This window comes from Schistocerca americana, chromosome 1 (genome assembly GCF_021461395.2).
Source record: "Schistocerca americana isolate TAMUIC-IGC-003095 chromosome 1, iqSchAmer2.1, whole genome shotgun sequence".
Taxonomy (NCBI): domain Eukaryota; kingdom Metazoa; phylum Arthropoda; class Insecta; order Orthoptera; family Acrididae; genus Schistocerca; species Schistocerca americana.
The window spans coordinates 595,335,473-595,363,084 of NC_060119.1; the positions used below are offsets into that span (position 1 = coordinate 595,335,473).

Here is a 27,612-nt window from a genome sequence, read left to right on the forward strand (position 1 = left end):
TTAATTCTCAGATGCATAGGTGCGAGCATAGTGCTCAGCATAGTGTTTGGCTAATCGTCTTTGCGTTGGTAGATAACACGCTATTTATTTTAACACCAGGAACACCTGTTGGTGTCTGGTACCCAAAAACTCGTTTGATATTTGCCCAGACTTAGGAAGTAGACATATGGCACCCAATGGTTGACACATACCTCTGCCAACACTCCTGTTTCCACCTTTTGACAAGCTGGCTAACGCAGGCACGGAGCCATTTAAAGGCTATGAGGTGTTCCAGGGAAGGGTGCCACTTACGTCGCTGTAGAGCTCGCCGATGTCTCTCTAACTGCCTCAGCCACTTCCGGCAACCTCCAAGGGACTGTCTTTTACGTGGGGCATCCTAAAGAACGAAGGATCACATTTTCTGCCGCAGAAATGATCGTTTTAGTCACCTGCTCCAGGACCACATTAATGTTACTATGTACGGGAGATTCAACGGTGACAGCAGCGGTTAAATTTTCACAGTCCGCCTTGTTTAAAGCCCATCTGGACAGGTGTCTGTGGGCCTGACAACGAGGCAGTGACAGGAAGATGGGGAAGTGGTCACTACCACACAGATTGTCATGTGCTCTCCAGTGGATAGATGGGAGAAGGCCAGGACTGCAAACCGGGAGATCAATGGCCAAATGTGCCCCAGTATTAATAGGCAGAGGTCGACTTGTGACAGTAAATTTTCAACATCTCTGCCTCGGCCAGTAACAACTGTGCCACCCCACAAGGGGTTATGAGTGTTAAGATCTCCCAGAAGTAGAAAAGATTTCGGGAGTTTATCAATCAGTGCAGGCAACGCGTTCAGGGGTACTGCACCATCTGATGGATGGTATATGTTGCAGACAGTTATTTCCTGCGTCATCCTTATCCTGACAGCCACAGCTTCAAGAGGGGTTTGAAGGGGCACAGGTTCACTGCATACTGAGTTCAGACATAGACAAACCCCACCTGACACTATTATAGTTGCTAAGGTTCCTGTAATATGTTACAGCCACAGAGAGCAGGGGGTCGACATTGCCAAGAACCAGGTTTCCTGGAGGGCATTGCAGAAAGCAGGTGTAAAGCTTAACAGTTGCTGTATCTCAGCCAGGTGGTGGAAGAAACCAGCACAATTCCACTGAAAGATGACGTTATAGTGAGGCTGGGAAGGCATGAAGAGGCAGGTTATGCCTCGGTCACCTGCTGCCTCCGAATGAGTATTTGCAGCTATTTCTATGGTGGATGAGACATCAGTGAGATCCAGGTCTGCAGGGGATGCTAAGACCTCCAATGCATCCTCAGATGCAGAATTGATAGGGAGTGGTGGTGTTGGGGCCACCAGAGGGTCCTGTTTCTTAGCAGACTACTACTTAGTTTTCTTGCTCTCTCGCTTCTCTTTAGGGGCTTGCTAGGAAGATTTCTCCGAAGCAGCTTCAGGCATGGAGTAAAACCATGAAGCTCTTCAGTCCAGCAGTTTTTGGCCTCTTGAGCCACAGGAGAGTGTCTGCCGTGGCATTATTGGAGACCTTGGGAGAGAGGGCCCGAAAGGACCTCTTCCGCAAGAGAGGAGCTGGAGGATGCTGTTGCTTCTACGGCAGGGGGGAGGGACCAATGTCACCTGTGTTTGGGGGGCCTTGCTCCGGAAGTAGGTGCTTTGGGAGCAACGGAGGAATATTTGCCCCCTACCACCAAGGGGGCGGGTTTATTCTGGTGGCCCAGAGGTCCCACTGTTCGTGGCACAAAGTGAGGAACCACTGGCACTTGGGACGGCGATGGTGATGTGGCTTCAGTTATGTCAACGTCAACCGAATGGCGTGTAATCTTTCAAGTCAACTGTGCAAGTCAACTGGTCCAGGGTCTTTTACTCCATAATTTTTAGCTCCTTTTCGAGTACTGGGCAGTCTGGCGAGCACGGGGAGTGGTGCTCTCCACAGCTGACGCAAGTGGGAGGTGGCGCAGCTGGAGTATCTGGGTGCAGTGGACGTCCGCAATCTCGACCTGTGGCGCAGGAAGTGAAGCGGGAAGACACGAGCCCAAATTTCCAGCACTTAAAGCACCGCATAGGGGGAGGGACGTATGGTTTAACGTCACAGCAGTAAACCATCGCCTTGACCTTTTCAGGCAATGAATCACCCTCAGAGGCCAAGATGAAGGCACCAGTAGCAACTCTGTTGTCTTTGGGTCCCCTGTACACGCGTCGGATGAAATGAACAGCCCGCCAATCTAAGGTGGCGTGGGGCTCGTTGTCAGACTGCAAGAGGAGGTCACGATGGAAAGTAATCCCTTGGACCATGTTGAGGCTTTTATGGGAAGTGACGGAACAGGAATATCACCCAGCTTGTCACAGGCGAGTGACACTGGGATTGGGCTGGGGATGCTGTCTGAGGAAAACGTGCCCAGGAAGGTGTCCTCGCCTGAGAGATGGGGATGAGCAGGACCGCAATGTCACAACAAGAAAGTGGGCTGAAGATCTCAATGCACAATGGACACCATGCACCATGTAAAGCGCCTTTCTCCAATTGGCTTGCTCTTCAGGAAAATTTTGAAAAATGGGGGTCAAACCCTACAGGGGACCATCACAGAAAGGCCAAAAGGTGAGACACACTTTAGTCACCTCTTACGACAGGCAGGAATACCTCGGTCCTATTCCAAGTCCTGGGCCCACCGGAGGAGGGGGAGGACCATGGGCGGGGCTTAGGTGTGGAGGGGGTTGAATGGGCGGTACTTGTGCCATATCTGGGGCTGTCGCTAACGTTACGTGTTGTTTTGAAAATATTTTAACGACAGCTAAGCAATGTGTTTCATGCAGTTCAAATTGCAAATTGTCTCCCGTTACAAATGATCTAAGCAATTACTAACTTAAAAAACAGACATGACAGTCTGCAATATAATTGGGAATGTTGTGAAGCCTTCACCACAGCAAAGAACTGATAGGCTGCAAAATGTGGAAATAAATCAGAGGTACAGAAACTTTGCTTGACTGATAGTCAACTGCTAACACAAAGACAATATGAAATTAAGTATATTCAAGAGTGTAAAAGTAATCAGTACCAATACTTTGTTTCCTGGCCATTAGAGGCAAAGCATAACTCTGATTTTACTGAAGGAACACTCCTGACTTGTTCAATAGCTTCATCAGTTTGCCACCTTACTCGATATTTCCCCTGTTCATGGGAATAATGTAGCCTTTGTCATCAAAAATGCTGAAATTCACTCCTGAGGAATGCCTAGAGAGATATAATAGGAAATTGCAGACTCTTTATATGTAAATTATTTATTTCAGTAAAGCAAGAAATTAACAATGGTTACAAATTATGCATATACGATATCTTAACCGGCCAACAAAAACTTTTCACAATGGTCATACTGTGGACAATTCATTATTACTACATAATAGTAAAAACTACTTCCACTGTTGTGCTACAAATAAATTTATTAACTATTTTATTAGTACTTTAAAATGAATTTGAAATTTCAGTTTTCATACAATGTTGTTTGATATTAATTAGGTGACAAATCAAGCAGACATACGGCAAGGAAGCCTCGCACCAAAACCAGCAGTAAAGTATATCTAAGATGTCAATTAGGATTAAGTGGCTTTGACCATTCTGCATTCAATATCAAATGATCATATCCATGCCCATTAAGAGATTTAATGGCCTTTTCAGCATCACTTCTGCTCTTGAAGTGTATGTAGGCAAAACCTTTGCACAAGTTTGTGTTCTTATCTTTTGCCAGATAGAGTTTTTGTATGGGACCAAACTGTTTAACCAAATCTTCCAAATCAACATCTGTAGTACTATCAGATAAGTTAGAAACTCTAATTGCAGCTTCATCACGTCCTCCACGGAGATCAAGTCGTTTTGCGCCACCATCGCGAAAACCAGGAGCTACATATTTATTTCCTGGTTTCTTATCATCTGCTCCAATTCCTCCCAGACCTGGACCTTTATCAATAGACTTATCTAAATTTAGATTTGTTGTTCCATGTGGACACTTTGTTGTCCAATGGTCACCGGCACAGTTGCGGCATTTAACAGCCCCTTTGTCTTTAAGTTTCTCCAAAATATTTTCTTCTGGCTTGTCTTCTTCCTTGCTTGATACAAACTGCATAATCACATCTTCAGCAACAGTTGTAGTAGCAGCATTGGGACCTGGCTTATCATTTTTGGATTCTCCAAATTTCTTCCAGGTTTTCCTCTGGGCAACTGACTTTGAAACTTTAATGCGTTCAATTTTGTAAGTGGTAATGACTTTCACTTTCCGATTATCTTCATCTACTTTGTAATCTGTGACAATTTTATAACCATTTTCAATCACTTCTGAAGTAGGTGGTAGGGCAGCAGATGATGCGGGTCCTTCTTCTTCAACATCATCAGCCCAACTGGATTTCACTTCTTCCAGAGCAGGCATTATTTAACTCTCAATGTGCACCTAAAAACAACACAATATTTGAATAAGTGTTCAATACGTAAAATGTATTTTATTTTATGTTGGCAGAAAAGCAGCAGATTTTATAAAGGTTATAAAACATACCTCTACTATCATCTGGGATGGAGGGGGGGGGGGGGGGGGGGGAGGCTGAAGTTAGCTAATTCATAATACTGCACTCTTCATTAAATAAAGATTTACAAACAAGCTAAATTTCATTTTATAAAGTCACAACTAACAAAACTAGTTTAATAAACTAATGGACATATGATATCTGACAAATATCAGATGTACCACAAGGCTGGACAACAGAAAGATGGAATAATGGACAGTATACAGCACCACCATATGCAAACCCTCTAATAATGCTTTCCAGATTGTCTCTGAAATCACTTATATAGATTAAGAACAGCAGAGGATGTACAACACTTCCCTGAGGAACCCTGGATATCACTCCTGTTTCACTCAATGACTTCCTGTCAACTACTGTGAATTGTGACATTTCTGGAAGGAAATCTTTAATCTAGTCACCCAACAGACGATACCACAGAGGCACGCAATTTGATTGTAAGCAGCTTGTTAGGAATGGTGTCAAATGTAGAAAGCTGGAATCAACTTGAGAGCCCCTGTCTATAGCACTGATAATTTTGTGTGAACGAAGAGACACTGAGTTACACAAGAACCATATTTCTGAATCTGTGTTGGTTGTGTGCCAATAGATCATTTTCTTCAACATAATTCATGATGTCTGAACTCAGTATACATTCCATATTTCTTCTGCAAATCCACGCCAATGACGTGGATCTGCAATTCAGTGGATTACTTCTATATCTTCTCTTGTGTATTGGTGTGACCTGTACAACTTTCGAGTTTTTAGATATGACCCTTTATCGAGGAAGTGTCTGCGTACAACAGCTAAAAAAGGAGCTATTTCATATGCATATTCTGAAAGGAATCTAACTGGTATACAATTTGGACCAGGAGACCTGCCTTTACTAAGTGAGAAGTTCTTTGTACAAATATGGCATCTCTTCCAAATTACTTGTGTTGGCAGCTGTTTGAGTTTAATTCTGGAATATTTACTGCATCTTCTTTGGTGAAAACTTTGGGAAACTTTAGTAACTCCACTTTTGTGGCACTGCCAACAGTAATATTATCATTGCCATTGGGCATTCTGTCTTGCCACTGGTATACTTTAATAACACCGGAATCTCTTTGGATATTCTGGGAGGTTTAGAGAGTTATGTTGTGGAAATGACTAAATGCATCTTGCTTTGAAGTCAGTACCAAGTTCTGAGCATCTGGAAACTGTTGACTGTCAAGAGAGCACTGTGTGAAGCCTTCAATGACTACAGTAGTAGAATACTGTCAAATGATCTTTCAGGAAACCCTAAGAAATTCTGGGTAAGTAAAGGCTGTTAGTGGCACTAAAGTTATTGCCCGGTCCCTAGCGAGTAAGAGACAAACTGAAATGGAGGGTAGCAAAGCAAAAGCTGAAATTTAATTCAGTTTTTAAATGTTCCTTTACAAAGTAAAACCCAGGAGAACTGCCCCAATTTAATCCTCGTACCACTGAAAAGATGAATGAAATGAGAAGCAGGTGAAATTGTTAAAACTGAACAAAGCTCCAGGGCCAATGCAATCCCTATCAGTTTCTATACTGAATTTGCAATGGAGTGAGCCCCTGTTCTAGCTATAATCTATTATAAAGCCCTCATAAAAACTGTGTCCAGTAGTTGGGAGGTCACACCTATCTACAAGAAGCATAGTAGGAGCAATCCACAAAACTACCATATCCTTCACACTGACTTGTTCTACAATTTTAGAACATATTCCGAGTTTGAACAAAATGAGATACCATGAAAAGAACGATCTGCTCCATGTCAACCAGCATGGATTCTGAAAACATCGATCACATGAAACCCAACTCACATTTTTCTCCTCTTATGACACACTGAAAGCTTTGGATCAAGGCAGGGAGATAGCTGCAGTATTTCTTCTTGATTTCCGAAAAACATTTCACTCAGTACCACACCTACACTTATTGTCATATGTATGATCACAAAGGGTATCGAGTGAAATTTGTGAATGGATTGGGCCTTTTTTATCTTTTTTTTTTGGGAGGATGCAGCAAGTTATCTTGGATGGAGACTCGCCAACACGTGTAGAAGTAACTTTTGGCGTGCTTCAGAGAAGTGTGTTGGTACCCTTGCTGTTCATGTTGTACATTAATAACCTTGCAGACAATATTAATAGTAACTTCAGGCTTTTTGCAGATGATGCAGTTATCTGTAATGACATACTGTCTGAAAGCAGCAGCATAAAAGTTCAAATAGATCTTGGTAAGATTTAAAAGTGGTGCAAACATTGGCATCTTGCTTTAAATGTTCAAAGCTGCAAAATTGTAGACTTCATAAAATGAAAAACATGGTATCCTATGACTATAAAATCAATGAGTCATAGCTGGAATCAGCCAACTCATGCAAATTCATGGGTCTAACATTTTGTACGGATAAGAAATGGAATGATCACATGGACTCGGTTGTGAATAAAGCAGGTGGCAGACTGGTTTATTGGTAGAATACTGTGGAAATGCAGTCAGTCTACAAACGAGACAGCTTACAAATCACTCATGCGATCAATTTTAAAATATTGCTTTTGTGTGTGTGTGTGTGTGTGTGTGTGTGTGTGTGTGTGTGTGTGTGTGTGTGTCCCTTACCAAATAGGGCTAATGTGGGATATTTAACGTATACAGAAAAGGGTAGCACGAATGGTCACAGGAGTATCTGACCCGTGGGAGAGTGTCACACAGATGCTGAAGAAACTGAACTGCAGACTCGAGAAACTACTAACAAAGTTTCCAGAACAGGCTTTGAATGACGACTAAGAATATACTACAATCCCTATGTATTTGCTCGCATAGGGATTGTGAAGACAAGATTAGAATTATTACAGCACATACAGAGGCATTCAGTTATTCTTTCCATGCGCCATATGTGAGCAGAATGGGAATAAACCCTTATAACTGGTACAATGGGATTGATTGATTAACTGAGAGAGTATGGGACCAAATGGCAAGGTCATCCGTCCAGCAATTCCAAAGGGGGTTACATAACAAAGACTGGTAAAAGTGAATGGATTTAGCCAGAGGAGTCAAATTATAAACGAATGAACATTAAACACACACAGTATAAGCATAAAAAGTGATATCAAAACTACAAACTGGAAAATCGGGGGGGGGGGGGGGGGGGCAGTCATGGGGTCACAGACCATGAAGACTGGAAAAGGAGTCCCAATCACGACCAACCCGCCCCTGCTCCAAGACGAAAGGAGAACCTTATATCTGGAAATAAAAACTTTAAAGGAGGAAACCGAGGATCAGGTCTACCATCTGTGGATTGTCTGCTAATATTAAGTTTAAGGAAGCAGGAAGACTATACTTAGCATGAATGGTCGAAAGAAGAGGACATGCCACCAATCTGTGAGATATTGTCAGTCTGGTGCCACAACCACATTGTGGGGGTGGGTCGTTACATAGGAGGAGCTGTGTATGACCAATGAGTAAACAACATAAAACAGTGGACTACTACTGAGAGGGGCGGAAAGAAGTGCCCCAAACTGCAGTAGACTCCTTGATTGTGCAGAGTTTATTACTATGAGCAGTAGCACTCCAGATGGCATTCCACTGTTGGGCAAAGAGAAATTTGATGTAGATCCACATATCCACGGCTGGTATTGTGAAAGGAAAAGAGGGTAAGTATCTGCTCCTCTAGCCAAATGGTCAGCCAATTCATTCCCTGGGATTCCCACATGACTCGGGACCCAGAAAAAGACGACTGAACAGATGGCATACTCGAGGGCAGAGAGGTGGTCATGGATGGCAGACCAAGGGGTGACGAGAGTAGCATCGATTGGTAGCCTGAAGGCTGCTCATGGAGTCGGAACAAATTAAAACACTATGGAGAGAGGCCTGAGAAACAAACAGGATGGCCCAGTAAATGGCTAGAAGCTCTGCTGTAAATACACTACATGATCTTGGCAACAAATGGTGCTCGAAGCTGGTAGGAGATGTGAAAGCGTGTCCCACCTTATCAGTAGTCTTAGAACCATTAGTGTAAAGGATGGTGGCACCCTGGAACTCTGAAAGGATGGCACATACAAGACGCCGGTAAACCACAGGAGCAACAGAGACCTTAGGACCCTGGAAGAGAGCGGTCCTAATCCATGGTCTAGGCGCCATCCGAGGGGGGTACAGGAGGAAAGACACGAGGCGCAGTCCAGTGAGTGCAGATGGAGATCCCGGCAGAGGGTAGTGAGGCGCATGCCAACTGGCAATCCCATCCGCGGGTGGGTGTTAGAAGGGAAACATCCCTAACAGGCGAAGAGCACAGGGTATACAGAATGGTTAGGGAATTGGCGAAAGACGACTGCGTAAGAAACAAGGAGTTGGCTCCGTCGGATGTGTAGAGGGGGAATCCCTGTGCTTCTGTGAGGAGACTATCAACAGGACTAGTGCGAAAGGCACCAAAGCCAGACGCACCCCACAATGATGGACAGGGTTGAGGAGTTTCAACAAAGTGGAGGAACTGATGAGCCATAAACCTGACTACCATAATCGAGTCTGGACAAAACCAGAGAACGGTAAAGATGGAGAAGAATGGAATGGTCTGCATCTCAAGATGTGTGGGCCAGGAGGCAGATAGCATTGAGCTTCCGCATACATGTAGTCTTTAGGTGATGAATGTGGGGCAGCCACGTCAGCTTGTTCTCAAAAATAAGGCCCAAGAAATGGGGCTGTGTTCAACATAAAGGAGCTGGTTGCCTGAATAAAATTCTGGATCAGGGTGTACTGTGGGTCGACGACAAAAATGCGTAACTCGTGTTTTGGAGGAGGAAAACTGGAAGCCATGGGTGGCCCACATAGAGGCTTGTCGGATGGCACCTTGGAGCTGGCACTCAGCAGACGCCATCGAGTGGGAGCAGCACAAGACACAAAAATCTGTCAACATAAACACCAGGGTAACCAGAGGCTCAACAGAGGTCACAAACCCATTTATGGCAATGAGGAAGAGCATGACACTTAGCATAGAACCCTGTGGGATACCATTATCCTGAATCTGAGGGGTGCTGAGTGAAGTGCCAACTCTAACCCAGAAGAGTCAGTAAGATAAAAACTCATGGATAGAAATCTGAAGGGGACCACTGGGGCCCCAGCCATGGAGAGTAACTAAAATGTGATGGCGCCAAGCCATGTCATACACCTTATGTAGGTCAAATTAACACTGCAGCAAGGCACCGGTGGTGAGTAAAAGCCTATTGCATGGCTCATTCCAATCGGAGTAAATGGTCAGTTGGAGATTGCCCTGTCAGGAAGCCACACTGGTATGGTGACGAAAGGCCCACAGATTCGAGTACCCAACAAAATCTGGAGTTGGCAAAATCTGGAGTTGACCATCCTTTCAAGCAGTTTACAAAGCACATTTGTAAGGCTAATGGGGCAGTAACTGTCGAGAGACGTTGCGATTTTCCCGGGCTTAAGGGCAGGGATAACTAAACTGTCTCGCCATTGTGACAGTAAAGCACCCGTGAGCCAGATGTGATTGAAGACCCCGAGGAGCTGTTGCCTCTGGGGAATGTCCAAGTGTTGAATCATCTGATTGTCAATGGAGTCTGGCCCTGTGGCTGTGTCTCGCGAAGAGCTAAGAGCCTGCACCAATTCCTATTCTGTGAAAGGACATTGTAAGGCTGAAAGTGGTGCAGGATGAAATGGAGGGGGGTCTGTTCAACTCTGTATTCCTGCTGGAGAAAGGCAGGAGCACAGGAAGCGGACGACGATGCCATCACAAAGCTGGCAGCCAGGAACGCTACGGACCATTGACCAAACCTGCGATAAAGAGGCATATGTCTCCAGGGAGGAAACATAGCACTCCCAGCATTCCTTTTTATTCCACTTAATAATGTAACGAGCCTTATCATGAAGATGCTTAAAAGTGAGGAGGTTGGTCTGGGATAGATGTCACTTAAACTGCTGCAGCGCCCATCGGCAGTCCTGGACAGCGACTGCGATGTCCTTGGTCCACCAAAGTACCGGCCGATGATGAGTGGCCCTGTGGATATGAGGACAGCAGTGCAAGCAGCATGAAGAAGAGTGGCAGAGATGCCTTGCACAACTACATCATCAATTGAATTTGAGAGCAAGGTGTCAAAGCAGACAGCAGACATGTATAAAGGCCAACTGGCCCTGTGGAATGCCCAACGTGGGGGACTGCCTGGTGGCAGCAGGGGAACGATGGTGTCACTGGGAACTGGTCACTGTCATAAAGGTCATCATGGGATGACCAACGTAGCAAAGCCACGAGGGCAGGGGAAGAGATTGCGAGATCGATAGCAGAGAAAGTGCCATGAGCGGCACTGAACGGTTTAGGGGAACCATCATTGTGACATCTGCTGATGTAACCCGTCCGTGATAAGTTGGTCGATTAGAACACCCCCAGCCATTGATGTAATACTCCCCCACAGTGGATGGTGGGCATTGAAATCCCCAAGGAGGAGAAACTGGGCGGGAGTTGCTGAAGTAAGGTAGACAGTGCAAATGGTGAGTGCTGGAGTCGTTTGCACTCTAATCGCTATCACTTCCAAGATGATACGTAGGGGGCTCCAATCACTAAGGACATTGGAGCGAACCAAAGTGCAGACCCCACCAGATGCTATCCCAGAGCCAGCACGGTTCCGACAGAACGCCCGATAACCACATAAAGTGGGTGAGTGGTCGTCACAGAAATGCGTTTTTTGGAGAACAAGACAGAATGCAGAATAAGAGGAGACAACATGTCACATTTCCAGTAGGTGACAATAGTAGCCACTGCAGTTCCACTGGATGATCGTGTGGTGTGAGTCCAAGGTAGGCTTGAAGGAGCCGAGGAGGTCAGGTCACTTGGTCAGTAGTAGTCACCAACAAGGATGGGTGACATCCACAAATAAGATGTCAGACTCTGGTTGACAGAGGGGAGTTGGCACCTCCAGGGGCACCAGAGATGCCTTCTCTTGGGATTTATGTATCTTCTTCTTCTCTTTCTGAGAAGGACACAGGGGGAGTACAGGCGTCTGCAAGATCGGGAACCGAAGGAGATCAGGCGACCTTGGGGCCCACAGGAGGTGCGCCTTGTGGCCGACTGGTGGTAACAGTCTTCTGGCCTGAGAGACGCTGTGGAGAGGGTTCCCGGGAGGGAGCCCGATCACCGGCAGATGCCGAAGGGGGGCACTTCTTTGGCTGGGGTGAGGGGCAACTCCCTGACAGAAGGTCGTGGGATGGCATGGGAGGTGGAGGGGAGAGTGGGGCGGGGCTGGGGTAAGGACAAGGGGGGGGAGGAGGAGGAGGAGGAGGAGGAGGAGGAGGAGGAGGAGGAGGAGGAGGAGGAAAGGAAGTAATAGAGACAAAAGTTGAAGATAGTGACACCTGATGGAGTGTCTCATACTTTTGGCGAGCCTCAGTGTAAGATGGGCAATCCAGTGAGTGAGGGGAGTGGTAGTCAGCACAAGTAACACACACAGGCGGCAGAACACAAGGGGCCCTCATGGACGGGGTGACCACAGTCACAAAAAAAAGGGTCTGCTATACAGCAGGGAAACATAGGCCCAAAACGAAAGCACCGCATAGGTGGAGTGATGCACAAAAAAATGGCTCTGAGCACTATGGAACTTAACATCTGTGGTCATCAGTCCCCTAGAACTTAGAACACTTAAACATAACTAACCTAAGGACATCACACACATCCATGCCCGAGGCAGGATTCAAACCTGCGACCGTAGCAGTCGTGCGGTTCCGGACTGAGCGCCTAGAACCGCTAGACCACCGCGGCTGGCGAGTGATGTACAGCTTCACGTCACATCTGTAGCACATAACCTTGACCTTCTCTGGGAGGGTATCCCGCTTGAAAGCCAGGATGAAGGCGCCAGTACCTGTGTGGTTGTCTTTGCGACCCTTCTGCACATGTCGAACAAAATGAACATCAGGCTGCTCCAGATTAGCCCGGAGTTCCTCATCAGTTTGCAGGGTGAGGTCCCTATGAAAAATGACTCACTGGATCATATTCAGAGATTGATGAGGAGGGATAGACACTGGGACATTGCCAAGACAATCACAGGCACGAAGAGCTGCGGACTGGTTGATAGTTCCCACGAAAAACAATGGCTTTGTGGCGGTGAATGTGTCCACATCCGTCCTAGTACAGACGAGGTAACAGGGAAAAGGTTTTAGCCCAAGACAGCGAGCCTGGCCCTCCTCCCATGGGGTAGCCAGGGAAGGGAAGGCTGCCGGGTCATACGAGACAGCATTTAAGGATCCTTACCACTGAAGAGGTGGCCATGTGAGAAAGGCCAGATTTTTGTAGCTTGATATGCTTCATGCGCCAGGCATCCGCCCTGATACCACCCACTCTGACCAGGGGCTCTCCCCATGGGCACCGCCCAGCCACAGCAACGGCCGTCTGGCACTGCAGCTGTTGCCAGGAGTTCTGATGTTCCAAGAAGACAAGCAACCACTTCTTGGCATACATGGGGCAGGAATAGCTCAAGTATCAGTAGTGTGATCCCTGTGTTGTCAGGGGGCTCAGACACATGGGTACATAACAGCCCCACCACACGGACTGGTTACACATGCTGGTGACCTAGCAGGGTGGAAGAGGGGCTACAGTGGGGAAGGGAGAGGAATCCACACCGTAAATGCTAGGGAGGAAGTTCTTCCCCATATGGCTCACACTAAAAACAGGATATTTTGAAGTGGAGGCCAAACCTCAAGTGGGGACCGAAACGCCAAAAGGGTGAAAGAACCGGAAAAAGGAACAAAATTGCAACCAATACAGGAAATCAGAGAATAGACAGGTCGACAAAGCAGAACACCGAGAGAGGGGAAGGAGGTGGCAACGGGGAAGGAGCAGGGATAGGGAGGGAGGGCTCAGGAAGAAGGAAAGCAGTGAGGGAATGAATGAGCTGCAATAGCTTGGGGCCCCGTGTGCACCATGCACGAACTCTCAAAAGAACTGTGAGCCCCCTGGGGGATGGCACTATGGGACTTGCCCTCTGCCAAGCACTTCGCCGTGGTTTACAGAGAATGGATGTAGATCCCTTAGGTACTGTGTGCTTTTAATCTGATACACTTTGCACTGATGCTTTTGTATCAATGTCCTGATAAACCTTGTGTAGTGTGGGGGATACATTCCATCCATTAACTGCCATCAACACTATTTATTTGGTCAGTTTGTATATACACTGACGGAGAGAAAAAATAATTGCAACACTAAGGAGATGTGCAACACAAACAACAGTTGGTAGGTGTTTCTACATCTGGATGGTGATGTCTGTTAAAATTTTGCACCAATCTCTTAAGTGCGGCACTATTTGTGCTGCTATGAGACTGCATATCAGGTTTGTTATAAATACATGCTGTAACAGTTCTGGGCATTAGTTACTTTTGAGACCAGACAGGGTAAGTTGAAATTATTAAAGAGTGCCTTCATCAATGTCTCACTGACTGGATTAGTAATTTACTAGAGCTACAAGAAGCCAGAAGTTCCTTCTGCCATATTGCAAAAAGACTTGGCACGAATGTAGCAACTGTACATGAATGATTGCCGTGGTGGTCATGAGACTGTATGATCGCACGACGACCAGGCTCAGGACAGCAAAGGGGCATTACCAAGAGGATGTTTAGTGTATGGTTCTAGCATGCTGTACTGCATCTGCAGCAGCAATTTGAGCATCACAGTGGTACAACGAACTGTTACAAATCATTTACCTCAAGGACAGCTCCAAGCCAGAAGCCCTGGAGCATGCATTCCACTGGTCCCAAACTACCCCCACTTGCAACTTTAGTGGTGGCAATCGAAGGATGGACATATGACAGCAGTAGCACTCTCCTCATTATCCCACACACCACAACTGCAAATTAGTCAATCTGGCTTTTTTTTTCTGGGGGGAGAGGGGGGGGGGGGGGGTGGGTACTAACAGTGAGGTCACCGGTCCCATGACCTACGATGGCAGAAATCAAGGAAGGAACAACACAAACAGCATAGTCCAGTATAGAGGAAGGGATAATGAGCAAACAAAGAGTGAAAATGAACTTCAGGGCAGCAGAAAGAGTAAAGAGCAAGAGAGGGGTGGGTGGAAATGGGCAGAACAGGGGTGTCCCAGAAACACTATGCGCAGTGCGTTACCAGCATTCCCGTGGACCTGTCCCGACACCCATGTCATACCATTATCATGATACAATGTGGATAACACCAGGGGAAAAAAGACATAAGAAAAGGGAGAAAAATCAACAGACCATATGAAATGAAGGGAAAAGGTGGGGAGAATCCGATAGCTGTGGAAGCAAGTTCAAGGCCTTTAATTCCAGAGGAAAATTCAAGGTGTTAAACCTTAGAGCACAAATAACTTTCAGGAAGAAAACTGAGGATAGACGTAAACATGCGAGGGTCATCTGCCAACACATGAGACAAGGAAGGTGGGAGCAGACATTTAGTGCTAAGGGCAAAACACAAAGGCAGTCCAGAAAATATAGATCACTGTGAGGGGAGCCCCACATCTACAAAGGAGTAAAAAACCATGGATCAACCAGATATGGGCAATATGAAGATGGCAGAGGATGGTAGATTACCACTGGGAAATGCAGAGGGAAGAACGCCATGTGGTGGGAGTCTCCTTGATTGCATGAAGCAAACAGGGATTTGATGTAAAGCCACAAATCCAACCCCAGAGTGGACATGGAGAACACGGGGTGGGTGGTCAACCCCCCCGCCTTCACACCGCAAGGTGATATGCAATGTTCATTACCTGGGATACCTACATGGTCAGGAAACCAAATGAAATCAACCAAACAAGCAGCATCACCAAGATGCTGGAGAAGGTTTTGGACGGCAGAGACTAAGGGGTGGCAGGAAAAACTCCGACCGATAGCCTGAAGACCATTCATTGAGTCCATACATAACAAAACTGGGGTTAGTTAGGGCAGTCTAAAGAATCAGAGGGCCCGATGATGGCCATCAATTCCACAATAACCCCCCACCCACAAGTGGCAGGCAGGGGATGATGATCTGTGTCAACAGATCACTTTAAGGCATATCCCATATGATCAGTGGATTTAGAGCCATCAGTGTAAAACAGAATTGCATTGTCAAACTGCCATAAGAGCATACAGAACAAACAACGGAAAATGACTGCAGCAGTGGAGGCTTTTGGAACCTGGAAGAGTGCCATCCCAATCCAGGTCTGGGGAACTTACCAAGGGAGGTTGGTCAGGAGAGAACGTGGGGAAGACAGCAGGCAGGTGAATGCCCAAAGCCGTGAAAAGAATGGAATAGAATAGAATTGATGGGGTGAACAGAAGAGCAGATAGTGATGGCACAGGAAACCAGGTGCTTTGACCGCTGAATCAAAAGGGGAGGGATCCCACTGTCAACCACAAGACTATTGACAGGGATAGTGTGAAAGGCACCAATGGCTAAACGGATACCACAAGGGTTAATTGGGTGCACGAAAGCAGTGTCGATGCGGCTCCTGATCCATAAACTTAACAACCATAGTCTAGGTGAAACAGAACTAATGCCTGGTAAAGGCGGAGTAGGATCTGCACATCAAGAGGTGCGGACAAGGAAGTGAAGGACACAGAGTTTACGAAAACAGCCAACCTTCAGATGATGGATATGGGGCAACCAAGTAAGCTTGTTGTCAAAAAGAAGACCCAAGATGGCTCTTGGGGACCAAGGTCACGTGTTGGGCATCAAGGTAGAACTCCAGATAAGAATGGACCATAGTATGGTGACAAAATGCACCACCCTCAACTTAAGGGGAGAAAACAGAGCAATAGAGGAGCTAGCCTAAATACAGTAATCATCCACATACAGAGCAGGGTAACCAACAGTCTGGCAGTAGTCCAGAGGCCACAAGTCCATTAACAGTGCTGAGAAAAAGGATACTTAATACAGAGCACTATGGAACATCATTCTCGGGGGTCCATGAAGAACTGAGAACAGGGCCAAAAAGGACTCTGGATGGCTGATGAGGCAGGAATTGGTGAGTAGAAATTGGGTGGGGCTCCCCAAAAGACCTTACTCATGGAGCATAAGGAGGATGTGGTGGCACCAAGCTGTGTCACAGGCCTTGTGAACATAGAGGAAAACTACGACAAGATGGCAGTGATGAGAAAAGGCCTGCTGAACTGTGATTTCCAACTGGAGCAGACAATCAGAAACGGTCCCTCCCAAAAGCTGCACTGGTAATGAAGTAAAAGGTCCCAAGATTCAATTCCTGGAGAATGACAAGTTGCTGAGTAACAGGCAATAAGGGATTGCAACTCTGGGATGTGACGGTAGTATTTGATTACAGTTACATGGAATAAGCACAGAGTGGGTATACAAACAGGTTATGAACGGGCTCCAGCCAATCAGGCCGCTGGGTCACCATCACCAATGAGGGTGGGGTGACACTAAAAAAAATAAAAGAAAGGCGACTCAGGATGTGGGGGAAAGATGGAATCTCCAGTGGGCACTGGGAGGTTTTTTTCTGGGACTTCTTCTTCTTTTTTTTTCTTCTTCTCCTCCTCCTCCTCCTCCTCTTTCATAGGTTGAGGAGGGCATTGCACAGTAGGTTTCTACAAGATCCGGGACCAAAAGAGAGCAGGCGACTTAGGGACACACAGACTTTGTCCTGTGATTTTTTAGCAGGCATCAGGTTTGAGAGATGCCACATAGGGAAAAAGGCCAGGGTCCCAAGAGGGTGCCCCATCACTGGCAGGTGACATCTCTTTGGCCGAGGACGGGAGCAACATCCAGAGGGAGAGAGTGGGAACCGCAGGGGAGGGGGAGCGGATAGGGGGACATGACTGGGGTAAGGAAGAGGAAGGAGGTGGAAAGGATGTAACACAGGCAAAGAGTAAAAGTCATCAACACAGGTTGAAGTGTCATATTTCTGACAAGCCTTAGCATAAGATAAACGATCCAGGGACTTCTACTCTATCACTTTTTCTTTCTTATGACCTGGGGCATGGAGTGAGCATACAGTGTCATGGTTGTGATAACTGATGTATAAAGGTAGTGGAACAAAGGAGCTCCCTCATGAAGTGGGTGCAACATTCTGCCATACATCAGGAAGACATGCCCAAACCCCAGCATCAAAAGCACCTGATGGGCAGTGGGACATACGGTTTCACATGACACTAATAACACAAAACCTTGACCTTCTCTGGGGTGGTAATGCTCTCTAATGGCAAAATTACAGCAACAGTATCAGTGTGACTGTCTTTACACCCTTTCAGCATATGCTGAACAAAATTAACACCCCAGTGTTCCAGATTGGCCTGAAGTTTCTAATCAGTTTGAAATATGATATCCCTATGAAAAATGATTCCCTGATCCACATTCAAAGACTGGGGAGGTGTCATGGACACAGGGATGTCACCAAAATGAACAGAAGATTGAAGGGCTGCAGCTTGGGCAGCACATTAAGTTTTCATCAAGAGTGAACGTGACTGCATCTTATGGAGAGAGTCCACCAAATTTGTCTTCCATATTTTTAAAATAAAATTAAAAGAGGATTCGTGGTGGTGAATATGTCCCCACCCGTCCCCGTACAGACAAGGTAGCAGGCAGAGTTTCACCCCAAGCTGGCGAGCCTGGCCCTCCCACAGGTTGCAGCCAGGAAATGGAAAGCTTTAGGATCATAAGAAGCAGCATTCAATGATCCTTTACCAACTGAAGAGGCGGCCGTAGAAGAACGGCCAGTGGCGGCACCAGTCTCTCTGGACCGTTCCTACATGTTCTAGTGCAGAAGACCAGTTGGTGTGCGCACTAGCAAAATGGAGGTTGGTCCAATAAAGGCATCATGCGGCAACACTGTGGATGAGGATCTCTAAGTCAGCAGATTAAGTCCCAGATGTTTGTTGGCAGGAGGGACATAAAGTCTTCACGGGAGTATTCCTTCTGTCCTTTTTGGCCTGCCAATTGTGTAGCAGGTCATTTCGCCACTGGAGGAGAAGATCTGGTGGCCCGTTTCACAGCTAGAGGGAAGGAGACAGGATTGCTACCATGACACTGAGACTTGACAATGTCAGTGCTGAATTAGAGGTTGCAAGTCTGTGTGGCCATGTCCTTTATGGAGCAAGGCATAGCAAGAATGGTACTGTAAGTGCCAGATAGTATGACACAGGCCTTTTGGCTGGCCAACAACTTGAGAGCAACAGGATAAGGCACTTTTTCCTTCACCCAGATCTCCTGGACAGCCCACTCATGGAGATACAAGGGACACACTCGGGATGATGAGGCATGGTCACTATTACAATTGATACAGCAGGGAGGAGGAGGCAGGCGATCACCCTCGTGAGCAGCCCTGTGACAAGTAGAACATTTGCCCTGTTACGACAGGACATTCGAAGTGGCTGTAATGTTGACAATGGTAACAGCACTTCACGTTTAGAATGTACAGTCAGACCATGATCATTTCACAGCCTGCTTTGATCTTTGATGGACGCACTACTCTATCAAATGTGAGGAAATGAGTACATGTGGGCACTAAGGTTGCATCAACCTTTTTCTTTACCCAATGGACTGCAGTGATACCCTGCTTGGAGAGGAGAGTTTGAATCTTGCCCTCAGTCAGAACCATCGAGCTGCCTAGTGTAAATAACACCAGGTGAAGAATTCAATGTTTTGATGGGCCTCGACACAAATAGGATAGCTGTGGAGGAGATAAGCTGTAACAGTCGTTGGGCTCAAAAATCACACATTGGTCATCAAAAGTAAAGTCTCGTTAAGTAAATGAGAGCAAGATTTCACAGGCCCAACAACTGCATCAACATCTTTTTTAACAATAAACGGGTTAACCACAGCAAAGAACTGACCACCTTCCATACATTATACGGCAAGGACCTGTGGCGCAGCTGCGACAGTGAGTCTAACCTCATACTGCTTACATTCAGTAGACATGGACTGACATGTAGAGTGGGTCATGGTGTAAAAATCACCCGATTGCTAGCATCTCTGATTATGTGGTGCTCCTTCCAACCCTCTTCCCCCCCCCCCCCCCCTCAAGTTCACATTTCCTGATCTTCGGACAGAGGGAACAACTGAGAATTTGTGAAGGAGACAGCTCAGGCAATCACCCATGCCTGGACCTAGCCTGTACCTGGGGGTAGGTGCGAACCCTACATGTCAACCCAGGGCTGGGAATTACACGTTACCCAGTCACCTGTTACGCGTAAGGTACATGGGCCCCCCTTCGGGTTTAGTTTTGTTTGGTTTAAGAGTGGGCAAGGGACCAAACTGCTTGGTCATTGGTCCCTTGTTCCGAATAAAACAATGCTACAAGGGGGAGAATAAAACAAACGAGATGTACAACACAAAACGGAAAGAAAGGAAAAACCACAAGAACAAAGGAAAGGTAACAATCAATAGAAGGAACAAAAGTGGACAAGAAAACAGATGCAAAAAACAGAAGAGTGTAAAACAAGAAAGATTACTGTGGCTAGCCAACCATGAGAATAAAAAGGAGAAGCCAATAAGAGGAGGTCATAGCCACAGGATGGAGGCACTCAAATTCCCTCTTAGCCTCAGTGTAGGTCAGTTGGTCCAGGGTCTTATATTCCATGATTTTTCTTTCTTGCTGTAAAATCCTGCAGTCTGGCGAGCAAGGCAAATGGTGCTCTCCATAGTTCACACAGACGAGAGTATTGGGGTGTGAAGAATGTCCACAATCTTGACATGTGACGCTGGAAGTACAGCGGGACGACACATGGCCGAACTTCCAACACTTAAAGCACCGCATCGGGGGAAGGATATATGGCTTGACATCACAGCGGTGGACCATCACCTTGACCTATTCGGACAATGTGTCACCCTCGAAGGCCAAGATGAAGGCACCGGCGGCAACCTGATTATATCTTGGAGTCATATGGATGCACCGGACCAAATGAACACCTTGGCGCTCTAAGTTAGCACGCAGCTCATCTCTTCGTGAGACTGCAAAAGATGGTCCCTGTGGAATATAATACCCTGGACCATATTTAAGCTCTTATGACGTGTGATAGTAACTGAAACATCCCCCAGTGTATCACAAGCGAGTAATATGTCCGTGACTGGGCAGAGGATGCCATTTTTATCAATACTGACCCTGACTGTATTTTGGACAAGCTCTCCACCTCCCCAAATTTGTCCTCTAAATGCTCAATACATCTCTGAGGCTTCATTGAAACAAATGAGTCCCCATCAGCTCTTGTACATATGAGATATCGGGGCAAATAAGGTTCACTGCCATTCTTAGCCTGGTGTTCCTCCCAGGGTGTGGCCAGGGAGGAGAATGATTTAGGGTCATACTTCATTGTGTTGTAGTGAGACTAACACTTAAGACTGCTGGTGTGTGATCACCAGCAAGTGATGACGTGGTATGCTTCATTGCACATCATCCACCCTGATCCCACCCACTCTGACCAGGGGCCCTTCCCACCGTCACCACTCAACCGCAGCTAGGCCACCTGGCAGTATGGCAAATGCCAGGAGTCCCGGTGGCCCAAGGTGACGGGGAGTTAACAGCGCAGGCATCAGCAGAGCCATCCCTGTGTGGTCAGAGAGGGCTACAACCAACAGGGTACACAGCGGCCCCACCACAATGGACGGGCTACCATACTGGATGTCAGGTGCAACCAAGCAAACAGGTTCATTACCATCGTCAGCGCAGAAAACGATACTGCACAGTGGATGGAGGAAAATGTGCACAGGAGGGTGACCTCACCCAACAGCTGGAGAATGAGCAAAAGTGCAGATCCATGTCGACAAAGGATGCGACAGGTCTCGGCGCATGATGGACATGGCGCACCATGTAAGGCTCCCTACCCCAACTGGCTTGCTCTTCGGGAAAATTTGGAAAAACGGAGGTCAAACTCAACAGGGGACCATCACATAAACGCCAAAATGTGTGAGACTCCTTTTAGTTACCTCTTATGACAGGCAGGAATACCTCAGGCCTATTCTAACCCCCAGACCTGCAGGGTGTGACCCCCTTAAGGAGGGAGGAAGAAGAAACAAAGAGGAAGCCCTAACACTGAAGTGGAGGAAGGATAGGAGAAAAAAAGTGGAAGGGCTGTTCTGATGTCAGGCTACTGGAACTTCAGAACACACTGGCAATAATTCCCCAAAGAATAGGGAAAAAGAACAGCAGGAGGATAGACATGCAGCACGGAAAGGAAAACTGTGCTACAAAGGCTGGAGCCCCTTAGCAGCCAAGCACGAACTCACCAAAGAGTGGCGAGCCCGGGGGAGGGGGGTGTCCAGACCACAGTGATGAACATTGGTAACAACCTCAAGCTACATGACAGAAGCCAGCACTAGTTGGAGCTGTGAGAGAAGGTATTCCAGTGCAGCTCAAACCCAAACACAACATTCACAGCCCCTATCCATGCTAAAAAAGTATAAATATGCACTACACAAACAAGAAGTTAAAGATTAAACTACAGAAGCATGAAGAGCAAGTTCAATTGTAACACATTTCCATTTAGAAGCTTGTGGTATACTGATCAAACAAATGATCTGAATGCTAGGTGCTGCTGTAATGGAGATAGGCACTTGGGATAGATGACATTCCTGTATAATTATTGAGAGCTTTGGAAGAACATATCATGACCAAACTATTCCATCTGGTATGCAAGGTACAACAGGCAAAATACATCAGACTTCAAGAAGAATTTAATAATTTAAATTCCAAAGAACACAAGTACTGACTGTTGTTGACTAAAAGTTTAAAGGAACATTCTGAGCAATTAAGGAATTGTCCATTTAGTAATGGAAAGAACATTTTACTATGTTGAACACATTTGCATTTATAAAAGTTGCAGTAATTATGGAGATCCGCCAAGGTTTGCATATGATATACTATGCAGAGAGCTGCATCAAACCAGTCTTCATACAAAAAAATAAATTAAGTTTCACTTATCAAAGGAAATTACTTTCATACCATATTACTGCCATAGCAATAATTAAAAAGTAATGTGTTCCCACATGTGAGGACATCAAACGTGAAATTTAAATTTAAACAATGGAAACTCCGGGTTGGAACATGAACAATATAAGGAAATGGATCGATTCCTATTCACCATAAAGATGACACATTGTGCCTCTGCAACTCAACATCACAATCTATCCTCCTTATGTCATTGAAATTTAATATTTTTTAAATGTTTTATTTATTTTATTTGAATGTGTCATTTGTTAACTTTCTGCCATGACAGTAATATTATCTGGAGATAGTTGTACTGACTATTAAAATTTGTCATGTAGTGCAATAATTGTTTTTACTTATTTATTCATGAAGTAATCACCTTACAATGACAAAGGATTTGTGATCATAACACAATGAAAATAAATAGCTCAGATAAACACAAATACAGAATATGTAAGGATGGTTTTACAAGGGTATAACATATGGTAAACCATGGCTTCCACAAGAAACCATCCAGGCATTTGCCTGAAATGATTAAGAAAACCATAAAACACTAATTATGAACCCAGACAGAACAAACTCCATTCCACGAAATGAGGCCAATATTGCAACAATTACACTATCTCTCTCAGTTGGTACCTACTGTACAACACACTTGATTAAAGACAATTTGCACAAGGTAACTCATAAAAAGGAGTTTTGTTCTGTTTCTCTGCATATCTCTACACTATCACTGCACACCATATGGGCATCCAGTGGTGAATCCTGGGCCAAAAACATGTTAGTATGTCCCTAGTTCTCCCTTCAGTATGTCCACAAAACTGACTAGGCCCATAAGCATGCTACTTCGCCCCAAGCACATCTCCATGTCTTCCCTTAAGTCTGTACTTAAGACTTCTCAAAAATAATCCAAACTCCACCATCACTGTTCCACTTTACGTAAATGTTTATCGCCAATGTGTTTCACCATTGCTTATGTATTGCCTTGAGACAGAAGAATGAGGAGAATCGCACAAGGAAAATTTTGAACAGTTGAGAAAGCTGTGGAATGGTCCAGGCTAGAGTTTAAAAAGAGGGGAGTGGGGGCAAGTGATGTGATCTCATGAGTATCAGTGACACCTTGGAAAGGGCAGTTGGTTGGCCAGGTTACCAGAAGCAAAGTTGGAAAAATCTAGTGCTAGTATGGAGTCTCTCAAACCAAGAGCTAAAGGAACATCCACAGGAATTGCTTACACATCATTAAATGGTGGTTGTGATGTTGATGGAAACTACCCAAGTGAAATGTTTCAGAAGTGATTGAATTATTAAACAGATCTCTTGGCAAGGACTGCTCTGGAGGATACAGTCAAATTAAAAGATAAATCTGACTTTTTATGGGTTGGACTGCGGAACGTTAGATCACTTAATCAGCTAACAGGTTAGGAAACTTGAAAATCAAAATAGATTGAAGTTATATAAAAGGAGCTGGTGAGTTATCGTGACAGGAAGAACAGCATATTTTATTTGAATGTGTCATTTGTTAACTTTCTGCCATGACAGTAATATTATCTGGAGATAGTTGTACTGACTATTAAAATTTGTCATGTAGTGCAATAATTGTTTTTACTTATTTATTCATCAAGTAATCACCTTACAATGACAAAGGATTTGTGATCATAACACAATGAAAATAAATAGCTCAGATAAACACAAATACAGAATATGTAAGGATGGTTTTACATGGACTTCTTGTTCAAACATTATTTAAAAACTTTTCTTCCTCCTGATATGGTTACAAAGCAAACAAAACACTAAGGCTATGATCACATCTGCCATTTTCCCAGCAGAATTCCATCTGGAGAAAACATGGCAGAAATTTCAGCAAGAGTTCTGGTCACACAGAGCAGGAAAAAAGGGTCAACAGAAGCATCCGAACCCACGTGTTGGCTTTGACCCGTGACGTAAGGGTGTTGTGTGTGACATCATGACGGCGCGGAGTTTAGTTTGTGAGTGAGTGTGGCATGTTTGTAGATGTCGTCGTGTTGTGGTTTGTTGTGCTCTCTGGTGGTATGTTCAGGGTTTCCGTTTGTGTGGTGTAATGGACTCTGTTTGCTTTTGCTCATTATCCAGAACTGTTCGAGTGTCGGCTGTGTTTGTAGTGGAATTCGTTTCAGTGAGTTTTAACGATTTTGTGTGAAGGTTAATTTAGTGTTGTTCACTGCACATCGTGTGGTAATTTTAGTAAAATTTATCGGTTGTTATTTTTGTTCAGGAATGGATATGACGGATAAAATTAACAGTGCGCAGGTCAAGGGAAGTGTTTGATCCCAATGTGTAGCTCTGTATGTTGGTATTGGTATCGGGAGATGTTTTTGAGCTATATAGGCCAAGGGAAGTGTTTGATCCTAATTTATGGGATCGGGAGCTGCTGTTGAGCTATATAGGTCAAGGGAAGTGTCGGATTCCAGATGATATTGTGTTTAGTGGTATTTGGGGAGTTCTGTGATGTCGGTTTTTTTCGTCATCTTGTGTGGTTTTGTATGTGAGTGGGTGTCTAAATTTGTTTATATTTAGTTTGCCCCCACCCAAAAACACTCCATTTCCCGCACTTGTCCCGTTAGTGTCATTAGGCGTTTTGTGGAAAGAGTGTGTGTGTGTGTTTTTCGATGTATTTTCGTCCTCATAATGTGTACGTAACGACTTTATATGCGCCATATTACAATCGTGGTTTTTTCTTCTGCTCCTTGAGATTTGCCAAGTAGTACCTTCATCAATGCTTGGTCGTGGAAGAGAGGTCGAAAGCTGAATTAGTGGGTTTAATTGAGGAATATATAGAGCCGGGGTCCACAATAGTTTCTGATGCTTTTTCTTCTTATAGGGGGTTGGGTGAGAGGGGATTTAATCATTTAGTAGTGAACCATAGTTTAGAGTTTAAGAATTATGAGACAGGGGCTTGTACTAATACAATAGAGGGGATGTGGGGGGCGGCTAAGTCAGTTCTTGGGAGGGGGAAGAGGCGCTCTTCCAACCTTCAGTCTCATTTAGATGAGTACTGTTGGCGGAAGAGTGTCCCAGAGGGCTATTGTATTGTTCGGGTTTTCTTAAGGGCTGTGGGTAAAATGTATAGGCCGAAAGTGGTTAGTTAGGGTGGGCTGGGTAGGTGGGTGGGTGGCTTATTTTGTTGTATAGTGTTTAAGGTGGGGGGGTGGGGGGGGGGAGGGGAGGGTGTTTGTTTTTTGTTTTAGTTGTGGAGGATCTATTTTGTTGAAGTTTTTGTTGAGTTGTAGTGTGTGATTGAGATGTTTTTTATGTTGCATTTGTTTTTTGTGGGTTTTTTATTTTGGGGTGGGGGGGGGGGGGGGGGGAGGGGGTTGAGGTGTGAGTGGGTTGGGTTTTTCTTTTGGTACAGTATTTTTTCGTTGGTTTGCGCGCGCGCGTGTGTGTGTGTGTGTGTGTGTGTGTGTGTGTGTGTGTGTGTGTGTGTGTGTGTGTGTGTGTGTGTGATTGTGGTGGCCAATCTAGTTTGTGGGGCTGGAACTTTCTCGTGGTAAGTTCTCATTTTTTTTGTTTTTGGCGTATGTGTTGTGTATTGGGGTATAGGGAAGTGTTTCATTGAAATTTGTGGCTGTGAAGGTTGGTATTCGTATTTGGAGATGTTTTCGAGTTACATAGGTCAAGGGTAGTGGTCGATCCTAAGTTATGGGATTGGTAGCTGCTGTTGAGCTCTATAGTTGGAGGGAAGTGTTCAATCTCAATGTTTGGTGGAGTATGTTGATTTTTGTAATGGGAGATGGGATCGGGAGCTGCTGTTGAACTATATAGGTCAAGGGAAGTGTTCGATCCCAATTTATGGGATCGGGAGCTGCTGTAGATATATGTAGGTCAAGGGAAATGTTTGTTCGTAATGTTTTGCGGTGTATTTTGATTTCTGTATTGGGAGCTGGGATCGGGAGCTGCTGTTGAGCTATATAGGTCAAGGGAAGTGTTCGATCCCAATTTATGGGATCGGGAGCTACTATAGATCTATATAAGTCAAGGGAAGTGTCCGATTCCAGATAATGTGTTTTGTGGTATTTGGTGAGTTTTGTGATGTCGATTTTTTTTCGTCATCTTGCGTGGTTTTGTATGGCGGTGGGTGGCTAAGTTTGTTTAGATTTAGTTTCTCCCCACCCAAAAACCCCCAATTTCCCACGCTTGTCCCGTTAGAGTCATTAGGCTTTTAGTGAAACCTGTGTGTGTGTTGTTTTTCTATGTATTTTCGTCTTTATGATACGTATGCAACGATTTTATATCCGCCATATTGGAATTGACGTTTATGGTCGTTTCCGCCATATTTGTGACGTCATGGCGGAAAGCCGACGGTTGGGATCGGACGCTTCCGTATTTCCGAGGGTGGGCATTGGAGAAATGGGTTTAGTATCTACGCAAAGAAAATGATGGATTATAAACTTTTAATTCATGCAGGTTCTTTAGTTAAGTACTATAAAATTTCAACATATCAGAAGTTGGTCGAGCTGAGATCCCACATCACTTTACACGGAATGATCCAATTGCAAGACTTACACGCACAGTAAAATGACTGAAAATTACAAGCAGCAATACGGCAGACTTCAATTTTTTGGGTAGACGACATGGATATACGCGGTGTTATAAGTGTTTGTCCATATGCTTTGTAGAATTCAAATCGAGGTAAACTGATAGTCATTTCACTGGTTACGCTGGATCAAACTAATCTTCCTAAACGCCACGTTTTTTTAAAGTACGACAGCTGTCTGCTTGTTAGTTTCCAAGTGTAACTGAGGTTCAATAAAAAAGGGACAAAAACCTTTTTCATAGACGAAAGTATAATAGTCTCACTGCAGAAATCCACACAATGGTCTGGTGCTTGCACAACAGATATGCCCCTATAACTATAACGAATTATGTCAACGTCAAAAAAAAAACATTAATGTAACATAAATATTACCTTCTGGCAAACGTTGTATAGCACTCACGGATGCAAAACTGATGATGAGATACGATTTAATATGGATTGAAGCCAATCACATTCACCTTCACTGAAATGCTCGCACGTCTGAAATTCTCTATACACCGTAGTCAAAGATTACAGAACGAGCAGAGACGTAGTATTTCATTGAGCTACCGCCTATGGCTAACACTGGAGATAACCGGTTGTCACGTTTAAATTAATAGGAGAAATAGTGATAATTCAAAGAG

The 27,612-nt window shown here is 45.2% G+C and overlaps 1 protein-coding gene across 1 annotated transcript; it reads right to left on the reverse strand.

The window, feature by feature from the left end:
• Positions 1-3,264: 3,264 nt before the first annotated feature.
• LOC124606922 (eukaryotic translation initiation factor 3 subunit G-1) lies at positions 3,265-27,479 on the reverse strand. The gene is made up of 2 exons (XM_047139038.1): positions 27,362-27,479; positions 3,265-4,440 (listed from the first exon to the last, which is right to left on the reverse strand). Exon 2 carries the CDS (start codon positions 4,417-4,419, stop codon positions 3,586-3,588), a length of 834 nt encoding a protein of 277 aa, XP_046994994.1. The 5' UTR covers positions 4,420-4,440; positions 27,362-27,479; the 3' UTR covers positions 3,265-3,585.
• Between the last annotated feature and the right edge of the window lie 133 nt (positions 27,480-27,612).

Excerpts from the sequence above, each read along its gene's own strand:
- LOC124606922 (XM_047139038.1), bottom strand. The coding sequence starts at position 4,419 with ATGCCTGCTCTGGAAGAAGTGAAATCCAGTTGGGCTGATGATGTTGAA.